The following is a 12,092-nucleotide window of genomic DNA, read 5'->3' on the forward strand; positions in this document are numbered from 1 at the left end:
GGTGAGTGTACTTTACTAAATTTTGCATTTTATCCCCACATGCTACCTTAATGACTAATGCCCAGAACCACTTGAATACTATAATAACGTGTGAACTTAGGCTAAGTTAAGGGTCTATTCTCTTCAGCTTGATTTCAGTTCAGTTCACTTCAGTTCAGCTTCAATCAATTCAGTTTAGTTTAGCTCCTAATTTCCTTCTCTCCTAAAATATTCATTTCAGCTCTATTCAGTTCAGTAAATCAGAACATGCCCTTAATTTAATTCGAAATTTATCAAACAGAAATTATTTTTACTAACTAAACTCATTTTCATTAAATTACTGATTGAAACTTATCGTTAATCACCTATATGGGAGATGGTAACTACAAGCCGACGACAAAGATTTCAAATCTTATTGTAGATTATTATGTCATATTGTAACGAGGTGACCCTTCTATTATGGCTAATTTAGATCTAAATGTAGACCATTTCTAAAAGATGACTACTATTGGGACATAGAAGCTCTCTGGTGGATACTAAAGTGAGATTGTACTACTGATTCAAGGTACCCTTTCTTGTGGATCTAATTGATGAACCTTTTTGGGGGTCTCTACTCTCTAGTAATGAGAATTTTACTTCTAAAAATCTGGAATTTGGCTTGCACATAACAATACAAATGGAAATTAGTTAGATTTGGAAGTTAGATATTTCCCCTACATTGTAAATCTTTCTTTGGCATTACTCCATAATGTCTTGCACTCTTGCCTACTAGAATCTAGAGATATTGTTTGCCAACGATACCTTAATATTCCTATTTGTTGTGGCTTTCACAATAACGACTTATCACATGCCTATACACGATGAAGAAAAATAGAAAATAATTAACAAAACCCAATATGATATGAAAATACTGTAAAAAATAAAAAAAATAAAGAAAAAGCCCCTCCTCCCCCTCCCCCTCTCTCTAATCGATCCACTTTTACATTATTCACATTTCGAAAAACAATTCGACTATTAAAATCTTAGGCATCTACAATCTAGAATGTGCACCATGAAGCTAATAAATTACTTGGGATGTCAGCTAGAGGGCTGGCAATCCCAGATTTGACTCAAAGTTACTGAAAGAAACCCGATCCCAATAACCCGAACTCTACCCGAATTAACCCAAATTTCATATTTCGTAATAATATTACGTTTTACACTATTTTTGATAATTTCAAAGCATAAGCCGAACTCGACCTGATGACCCAAATTACAAACCCTAGCCAGCTACTTGTGTAAAGACTAAACAAAATTCCCCAATCTAGTAAAGCATACACAATTCCAACTTTAGAGAGAAGGAATAGAAATACATCTAATATCCCCGTCAATTATTTTTTTTTTTTAAAAAAAAAAAAAAAAAAAAAAGAAAAGAAACATCTAATATCAAGGACTATGGAAGGATGCCTATTATTGCCTAGTAGCTCGGAGCTTGATGGTATACTTAATATACCACCCCCACCCCTTTCTCACTGCAAGGACATTCAGCCTGCTACGTTTAGGGCTGGAATGGTCCAGCACTCAATCAGGAGTAAAATCAGCAAGACTGTTTGGGGCAGGAATGGTCCAGCAGTAGTAAAATCAGCTAAACTGTTTGGGTCTGGAACAGTCCAGAAGGAGGCGGAAGCAAAGCAATTAAACCGTTCTTAAACAGAATGTACAGTACACAGCTGAAAAAAGAAACCAGCAACAAGTTTATAATAAAGCCTGAAAGTATTCTTACTAAGCCAACATTTTTTAAGATTCTCTGATCTAGCTACATTTTTTGAACAATAATATTTATCATTTAAGGGAAAAAGAAGATTTCACAATTCACATAGACATCAACTTTGGACCATTATCCGGCATGCCCATACCAGCAGCTAGTTCGGCATCAAGTTGCGTGTGCGGTGCAGGTCCTAACATAATCTTCAAACTGCTCAAATGAAAATAATATTGAATAAATATACAAACAATGATCAAGCTTAGGGATGCCAATTTAATGCTTATAACAACAAAGGAGATAAAAAGGGAAAGAGAGGTAGGGAGTGGGGGGAACTGGGAAGTCGAATGCTTAATACTCTTATAGCTGCCACAAATTCACAGCCTATCATATTCAAAAAATTAACATGTTTAACTAAAATCACCTTTGTAAAAGTTGCCCATAGTACCCTCTTTTGTTCATTCATTCAAAATGGGGGCACTATGCAAAATTGAAACATAATCCATTTCCAATTCACAATATATACGACTTTTTCTAACTGTCTTTGGACTATTATTGAACAATTGCAGTACTTCCTTCAAAAGAGCTACAAACATACAATACCAAATATAAGAAAAAACGAAAACAATTGAGAACTCAGGCAACTTGCAACACAATTGCTCAAGATAGTCAAAACCTGGGGATCATCTACACAATCCAGCAGGGTAACAGCTCGGAAAAATAAGATGAAATATATAACCGTTGGATATTAGAACAATATAAGCTAACTTTCACCAATGGAGTTCATCTGCATCTAACAATCAATTTATGATAGGAGGAGATTGTTTCTTAATTTTCTTCTCCAGAACTGGTTTATCTATCTTTCATTGATCATCCTTGCAGACAGCCCCAAGAAAGGTTTGTCCAAAGCTGCAATTTATCCTCCTGTCTAAAGGTAAAGCTTTTTCTTAACACCCTTCCAGTTGAGCGTTATAGCATTAGGCCACGTAAGACTATCACATCTGCTGTGCCCATAAACATCCCTTTTTTTGGGGTCAGCATGATTTTGTAACTATCCTCAACTGGAGGGTATAATTTTACAACTAGAATCACTGACAGAAAATAGGTGTTTTAACTTACTACAAATTGTTCCATTCTTTATGGCTGAACAAAAAACCAACAAAATTGCTCGAGCCATGCATAAAATTCTCTAATAAGAGGCTAAGGATTAGGGATGGCAATCCAATTTGGATCCGACCCTACTCCGCCCCGATCCGAGGTAAAAAATCCGCTCTGAGTCCGAGAAAAAAGTAATCCGAGTTCGACTCCGTTAAAATAATCCGACTCCGACTCGGAGTTGGATCCTACAAAAAAAACCGGGAAAAAAATCTGACTCCGACAAATGTCCAACTATGACGGATAATCCGACTCCGACTCCGATAGATTGTGGATTTTGGTGTGTGTCATGGTGGCATTAGGTGTGGGTTGTAAAGGCCCAAATAACCCAATTTCTCAAAGTATATTGAATACTCAAAGTATATTGAATAACGAAAAAAAACTCGGAGTCGGGTCGGATCGGAGTCGGAGGTCGGATATTGAAATCGGAGTCGGAGTCTCGGAGTCGGATGTCGGAGTCTGATTTAGCCTCCAACGTCCTGTAGGATCGGAGTCGGATTTAGCATAATCCGCTCCGAATCCGACCCGTTGCCATCCCTACTAAGGATAGGCTAGAACAAGATAATTTTTCAATTGAGTATTGCTGTATTTGTTTCATTTATCAGTAGAATATACTTCCTCTGTTTTCTTAAACTTGCAACACAGACTTTAGACACGCAATTCTAGGAGAAGGGTCAGGTACTATGCGTAAAAATCTATTAAAAAAACAGGTACTATCCGTAAAAATTATTTAGATTAATTTATTTGTTTACAATCTCGACCTCAAATTGCGTGCCATTGTGTTGCAAGCAATTAAAAATAGAGGAAGTAATATTTAGTAACACAATGACACAATGTTGTTCTATTGTACAACAAAAAGCTTTGAGATTATACATGCCCCATTATGCTACGTTTCTAAAAATTGATCATTATTATTCCTGGAGTGTCGTTGATTTCCAACAAAGCACTTTGTTAGAATGATAAAACTTTTGGCTTAATTGCTATTCAGAATAGAAATTTAATCTGATAAACAAAAGAGAGTACTTTATTGAGTTTAATAAACCAGGACACAACACTCAACACTCACCCTGAATAAGAATCTCAATTTGGCCCAAGTTTGCACAGAAGGGGAACACCAAAACTCTAGCATGCAACTGGGAACAACTACTAAAAACTTCATATTTTCTTTTTTCAAGTATTCTGGCCTTTTGAGCTGCTCATATCATGATTTGTGATTTCACGGTCAGAAGAAAAGTGACAAAAAATCTTCACCTAATATCACTTGATTAGATTGCTCTCAAGCCCGTTATTATCTCAGTATTTTCCAACCAAGCATAAACCCAATGTTATCCTTTCCATCCCTAAATAAAACCCGAAACTTGAAACACTTGGTTTCTCACTTCAATTACTCTTCATGGATTATACACGAATGACACTTCAATCTCTCCCTCAAATGGGTTAAAAGCCTTAAAATTTATGTTTTCTCTCAATCAACAGTATCACCAATCAACAAAAGGGTCTTCTACCATCCAATCTTCATTCTATTATAAAATCTCTTACATTCAAAAGAAGGGCGAGACACTGTTCAATATAAATATATGACTATTAATAATCTCCAACTCTTGTTTCTTTCATACAAATATTCCCATTTCCACAATAAGACATAACAAAATTAACCATGGAATATCAGCATGCTTCAAGAAGCATAAACAAACATGGTAGTTTTACATTGGAACCAACTATAATTATAAAACGGTTCCTGGCAATAACCTAAATGACCAATGTTAGAAGATTGTTATACTGTCTCATTCTTCAAAACAGAATTTTATCTTGCACTTACTAGCATAATTATCCTGAACTGTAAATATTTCGATCCTGTATTAAACCCATTGCGAAAACTCAAATGCAATCATCATATATTGACCAATTGCAGGCATTTGAACGCATTATATTCACTAAAAACTAAAGCTTAAGCAAAGCCAACTCAAGAAACGTTAATTTCCTCAATAAACAAAATGGGCATCCATCAAATCAAATAGGGTTTTTCTACACAGTTACCCTAAGGTATTCACTTTTCCATGTTGTGTCCACCCATTTTCAAAATTCCACACTGTAACCTCAAATTACCTTTAGTGTGTACAATGTAACCCTGCCCTAACCCCTCTGTTAACATTAACTTGAGTTAACTTTCTGTTAACTTCAAAATAAATAATTTTATTTCTTTTTTTTTTTAAAAAAAAAAAAAACCAAATCACCCAAACACCTCTCTCTCCTCCCTCACAAGTACCCACTACTGCACCACTAGCCGCACCACCGAGCCTCGCTCCTCTCTCCTCGACCCACCACCGTGTCACCCTCCTCTCTCAACACCTCTTCATGCCCTGATTTTCGACCATTTTTTTTGAAAAATTTTGGGCAAACGTCGAACAATTTCGATCAATTGAACCATAATTCATGCAGATTTTTGTTGGAAAAATCAATTAAAACAAGTTTTGTGTATTTAATCTCAATCTAATTGAACCAAAATTGATGATATAACAATTAAAATCAAATTGGGGGAAAATTTGGGGTTTTCTATTGCTTTGAACCAAATTCTTTGATTTTAAAACGAAAACAACAATTAACAACTTAATTTTGCAATTTAAATCCAATGAAACAAAACCATAAACCAATTTGTCGAAAATTTAATTTGAACACTTTCTTTGGTGGTGCACTAGGTGGTGGTGGGCCTACAATGAGTGGTGGTGGGGCTGTTATGGGTGATGGTAGGGGTCACTGGTGGGGTTCGGCGGGCGGCTTGGGGTGTGTTGGTGGGTGGTGGGTCGTGAAGGCTGTGTTTTGGTGGTGAGGAAATATAAAACTAACGGCAACTTAACGGTAGGGTTCGCCGATTGAGAATATACTTTGAATAGATAGTAAGAAGAAGGCATTTTGACTCTCTTTCTAGACATCGTACACACTAAAGATACTTCAGGGTTACAACGTGGAATTTTGAAAATTGGTGGACAAAGGAAAAGTGAATACCTTAGGGGTAGAAAAACCCAATCAAATATTACAATTACTAAAATCATACATTTGGTATTTTGGTTAGTGATGTTAACCATGCTCCTAAATACTACTTTCTACAAAGATACTCCGTAATCTCTAAAGGGCAATTAACCCCAAAACACCAAACTCGATACACTCACCCAGGTTATTGATAAAAGCAAGCGAGGAATAAAAAATCCATGTCTGAATAACAAACGCAACAAATAGCCTAATCAATCTCATCATGTACTAAACCAAACCGTGCACCGAAACAACAGCACCGAAGGCGAAAAAATCACTCTACATCACTACATCTTCAAGTAAAATCTTTCAATTTAGAATATCATTCTTCTCTTACACACTAAAACCCCAACCAACTTCACCCCATCAAAATTTCAGAACGTCAAACTCCAAATTTCATCCCCAGCAATGCAATGCTCATTTTAATCCGAAACAATAAATTAATGAACAATTTTATACATGAAAATAAATAGAATCATTATAAAAAAATAGATAAATTAACCCACTAACAAATTTATATTTCCCAATAAATCATAAACTAAGACGAACAAAAACAAATAAATATCAAAATCAAAATTAAGAAATTGAGCAAATACAAACCGTTTCTTATGACGTTTGGATTTGAAGTGTTCATCCCTAACAGGGACATTGGAGAAGTAACGATCACAATGAAGGCAATAATACTGACCCATACCAGGCAAATCTTCATCAAGCGGCAATGGCTTTCGATTTTCATCAGGTTTCAGGAGATCATTGTAGACAATATCGTCGCCTTTAACTTCAAATTTGGAACGTCGATGAGTTTTGTGCGAGTATCTTCTCTTCCTGACGCTTCTGTGCGGGCACTTTCCTCCCATTTTCTCTCTCCTCGAGACTGCAACAACAACCGAATTCCTTCTTGTTGGTGCTGCGAAGTTGCAACAATGGAGGTTTTTGGGTGATTTTTGCTGGGAAAGAGAAACCCTAGAATTAGGGTTTACCGAAAGGGGAGGTAAGGCGATGAATTGATTTGGGGATATATGGTTGGCTTGGGTTGGGATAGGATTTGAGGTTAGGGTACAGAAGAATGCTCGAATTGTGGCCCAATGCTTTTGGGGCTACTTTTTGACCTCCTTAGCCCAATGTAAGTGAGGCAATCTTAAAACCGAGATTGAACTTTTTGAGTTTGCCCCACCCGGTTCACCGAGGATGAGTAGTCAAACAAGAGTTTTATTCAGTCGGCAAGGCTCGAACTCGAGACCTCCCTTAAGCGATATCAAGCTACTTACAACTTGAGTCAACTCTTGTTGATAAACCAAGATTGAATGGGAAATCGAAAAATATGAACTAAAAATGTTTAAAATTGAGGCTTAGTTCATTTGCCGAAAATAAGATGTTCTGGTTCGAATTTTCTAAAGTATGATCTAGTATTTTCTTATCAAATGTGGTCTAAATTAAGTGCGATCCTACAATCCGGGTTGCGATTCTTACGGTTTTAGAGTATTTATTATAAGACGTATTTATCATGTGTTGAATTTGATTGTAAAAGATGGTTCATATTTGATAAAGATCTTGAATTCTCGTATTCGTAGTGTCATTAGATATGTGAGGAGCTATCCTTTAAGAGTAAAATTATTTGCACACTCTGTTGTGCTTGTGAAAGTTTCTTGTAAAGGCTCCATTTGTCTTGATGTATCAACTAGATGGTATTCTACATATCTCATCTCATGCTTAAAACTGCTTTGAAATTTGAAAAAGATTTTAATATTATTCAAGGAAGATGACCCTGATTTTAAAAGTAAGGAGCTTAAGGATGGAGTTTCAATAAAAGATAATTGGGTAAATGCTAAAGTGTTGGCCTTCTGTTCAAAGCAATTTGATGAGTCTACAAAGAAAATGTCGGGAAGCTTGTTGTCTCTTCAAACATAATGTTGAATTCTTTGATAGATGAATGGGAGAGCTCTTCAAATATAGATTTTTTTTTTTTTTTTTTTTTGACAGTGAGAACAAATAAACAAAAAACAAACAACTTAAAAAGACCAGAAAAGAAACTCCCGAACTCGAGCCTTCCCAGCCAACCAGTGTGCCGGCGAAACCCACTGCCTAGGAACCTTCCGAATTCTGCAGACATCAATAGTAGCCAAAAGAGCACGAATATCCCGAACCAGCCAGCATAGGGAAATGTCATCACGTTGTTTCTGGGCCAACATCAAACAAAGGCGTTCGGAATCAGACAAAATAAGGATTTTACGAAAACCCCTCGAGAGGACATGTCGCAACCCCTAGTAGCACGCCTGTAACTCAGAATGGAGCGCCGAGGAGGAGAAAGAAGCACGGGCACCTCCCCCTTGAACTAAAGGCGAACCACAATCTTGAAAAATCCAACCTGCACCACCCGAATTATCCAGTGCCGACCAGGCACCATCACATATGAGACAGATATCAACCCCGGAATTAATCCTTCCACAAATAGTGACCTCAACACCTGAAACCGGAGACCTGAGACGATTATCCTCCAAGAAAGGATGAGTGCAGAAGTCCTGAGCCTGCTGACCTCGCAAAAACCACTGAGAAGCAAGAAACAGAACGTCGTTCGAGGAAGCCGCTTGGGACCGAAACCTAACATTATTACGCGAAAGCCAAATAGCCCATAAAAGAGCAAAAAACCTGACCAAGTTTTCCCAGTCCTTAGCCACCCTAAACAAAGAAATCATCGAGGAAAACCATTGAGGGAAAGACAGGCAAAGAAGACCCCGGCGATTAAACTGGAAGGAACTACTGACCCATAAAGAAACAACAAAGTCACAATCCCTAAATAAATGGTCCACCGTTTCCAGCTCCCTATGGCAAAAACAACAAATAGGGTCGACAGAAAGACCACGAGCAGCTAACACTGCCGCCACCGGAAGACCAGACTGAAGAATCTTCCAGCCAAAGATTTTCCATTTTGGAAGCAGAGGTAAACCCCAGAATTTTCCCCACCAGGAAGGGGAAAATGACCCCCTTGAAAGACGATTGGAAGTCTTTAAAAGCAAGAGTGCATAAGCAGATTTCGTCGAAAAGGAACCATCCTTAGTAAATTTCCAATACACAAAATCGTCCATGAGCACCCTTGGACGATCCAAACCTAAAATTCGAACAGCTGTCGGGTTGTCGAAATACCTATGGACCTTTGAAGGGTCCCACGCGTTAGAACGCGGATCAATAATATCGGATACAAGAGTCGGAAGATCCGACTGGGATAAACTAGGCTTAAAAGAAACTGGACCACCAGGAGCCCAGTCATCAATCGTAATACGAACATTCCTACCATCACCGACTTTCCACCTAAAACCAGGAGCAACCGCTGTCAGGGCCTCCTGTAAACCCCGACACCCCCAAGAGGGTCGAGAAGCCCTAGCCTCCGACGCAGTAGCAAGAAAGGGATACTTAGAAAACATGATACGAGAGACCAACAACTGAGGATTATGCATCATTCGCCAACCAGTCCCAGCAAGAAGGGCAGAGTTAAAACAAGCAATATTTCGTAAACCCAGGCCACCCAAGCCTTTTGGCAAATGCAGGAGAGAGGCTGAACGCAAGGCCAAGCCCTTAGTAGATCCAGAAGATCTCCACCAGAAGCTGGCTAACATACTGTCGATCTGGGAAGCAACAGAAGACGGAATCTTGAAGACAGACAGAATATGATTAAAAGATGCCACCAACACTGAATTGATAATAACCAGTTTTGCAGCAGCTGACAATCGCACAGAAGCGAAAGTGGACAGTCGACTAGCAATCTTATCAATCAAAAATTTAAACTCCGAAACCTTACTCCGTCCCATATCCACAGGCAGGCCTAGATAGGTTCCAAGTGAATCCTTTGATTGAAGCCGAAGACTGCGAGATAGGTAATCCCGATAATCAGGGGGAGTATTTGGACTAAACTTGACAAAGGATTTCTGAAGATTAATCATCTGGCCGGAGGCGGAACAGAAATCTGAGAGAATGGCCATTACATTATCACGATATTTTGTATTTAAGGAAATTACGTGAATAGAATTAGAAACAAAGCTAAAAACAATAGAAATATATGTTAGAGTTTTACGTCTTTAGGTTGTATGGGTATTAGAAAATAGATTGGTAGTTATAGACAAAGAAGCAAAAAAAGATATAAAATAGCTGAAAGTGCAATGCGACACACGTAGATGCATCGTAACATGCTAGAATTGGCATACCACTCTGGAATTGGTGTGGCATGTTGCAATTAGCGTGTCACGGCAAATGTGACGTGTAGTGGCACTTTTCCTTTATTTTTTTAATTGTCAATTTTAACCCTGAACTCAAAGGCAAATAATATTCCGTTGTAAAGCAAGTCTACTTTCAAACCAATTTAAATCAGATCTATATTATTTCTAGATTCTAAGATATGTCCCAATAGTGCAAGGGTGTCGGGTTTGGACTAAGTTTAGTATTTTGTTCATATTTCATTCGTTTTAAACCGGAATTGGACGTATGATATATAATTGGGAAGCTAATTTCAAAGGATATCCAACTATGTAGGATTTGCATTATGAATCGCAAAATCATAATTGCTCGGTTTTAGGCTGTAGTTAGTAGAAAGGAAAATCGGGCTAAGGTTTTGTGGATTTTGGGCTAAAAATAGTGTTTGGGCTATTGAAATGACTAAAGTGGCGTAAGAATGATAGCGGAGTAGTATAAAAGGACTATTTAAGTAATGATAAGAATGATGTCCTTTGAACAAGTGTATTATTCCGATAGAGGGTTCGAAATTATTAGGAAGCTAATTATTCAGTGAGGTCAAGTGATCGGAATGCCTAGTTGGAGGCCGCTTCCGATCAGTAATATTAATATATAATTAATATTACAGTTTAATCTTGACTAAACCCTTCGGGTCACACCCAAGCAACTAACGATCCGTCACGACGAATTAATCCGAAAGGAATTAGTATGTGTTTGGCCAAGTTTCTAAAAGAGTTTCTAGAACCCAAAAGCTAAAACTGGGCCAAATACCATATTTTTTGATAGTAAATTCTACTTCTTGAGAAGCCCAAAAAGGGCCAAAATAGCTTCTAAGGGACTTGGAAACAGAAGCTACAAATTGAAGCTTCTCAAATTTGTTTCTCGGGGAGGAGTTTTACCCATTTAATGAATATTTTAGTTTGTCTAAAATACCCTCACATAATAAATAAAATCCTTTGTTATCCCATGAAAAAGGCTGCTTCTTCTTTAATGGCCTCATTCTTCCCAGTTTCCCCACCTACACAGTATGACGCCCCCTTCCCCATTCTCAGCCACCATAACAAGGCGAGGTAAGGTGGACGACATTTTGGGCAAACATTCAGTTTAAAAAAAAAATCAGCCAACACCAAGACCAAAAAAAAAAAAAAGAAAGAGAGAGAAAAGCAACTCAAGTAAATGTCGGTGGGATACTCTTGCCACTTGCTGGATAACCACGTGGCTCGTGGTCATTGTCTGTTTTCTGATGAAATTTATTAACTCATTGGTATTGTTTCGTGGTTGTTAGATCTTATTAGGCTACTCTCAGATCGATTGTTGATTTGTACAATGGGAACAGTAGGCCAAACAATGTGTTTAATGAGTTGCTCGAGTATTATGAACATAGACGTCGGAAATCGAGTTAGGAGCGTTGAGACTGAGCGTCACAAGTCGAGTCGAATTGATAAAAGACGAGACGGTTAAAATCAATTAATCAACAATTACCAAAATACCCCTAGCATCGGAATGCCCCGAGCAAACCGAGTACTAGGGGTAAGTGGTGCTAACATGGCAGCTAGCATGCGCGCCGCACCATGCTGAGCCTGCTAGTAGTGCTGGCTGGTGCGTGACGCAGCACGCTAGCAACATGCTAGCGTGCTAGCACTGCTAGCAGTAGGAGCGCAATAGCCTCGACTAGCAGCCCGCAAGCATGCACGGCTTGCTGGGCCGAGGCAGCAAGCAGCCCGTACACGCACACGGCCAGGCTCAGTTGAGCACAAGGCCGCCAGTTGGGCGTGCGTTAGTGCCCAAGGTTGGGCGCCATGTAGCGTCATGTGAGTGAGCCGGTTTTGGGGATCCTTGGGGGCAAGGCTTTGGTCCCCCCTTGTGGTCCTCACCTACTCTCTCCCTTCTTGCTTGACACTTGTTGATTAATTATTGCTTTGCTTTTTTCTTTTGTTTTTGAATTAAAAATGAAATGGAAAAAAAGATT

The 12,092-nt window shown here is 38.5% G+C and overlaps 1 protein-coding gene across 1 annotated transcript; it reads right to left on the minus strand.

Annotated features, from left to right (window-relative positions):
* Positions 1-1,689: 1,689 nt before the first annotated feature.
* Positions 1,690-6,894, minus strand: LOC145572462 (uncharacterized). The gene is made up of 2 exons (XM_081631437.1): positions 6,503-6,894; positions 1,690-1,933 (listed from the first exon to the last, which is right to left on the minus strand). The coding sequence occupies exons 1-2, from the start codon at positions 6,757-6,759 to the stop codon at positions 1,831-1,833; spliced, it is 360 nt and encodes a 119-aa protein (XP_081487563.1). The 5' UTR covers positions 6,760-6,894; the 3' UTR covers positions 1,690-1,830.
* Between the last annotated feature and the right edge of the window lie 5,198 nt (positions 6,895-12,092).

Source organism: Chenopodium album, chromosome 12 (assembly GCF_948465745.1).
Source record: "Chenopodium album chromosome 12, dcCheAlbu1.1, whole genome shotgun sequence".
Classification (NCBI taxonomy): domain Eukaryota; kingdom Viridiplantae; phylum Streptophyta; class Magnoliopsida; order Caryophyllales; family Amaranthaceae; genus Chenopodium; species Chenopodium album.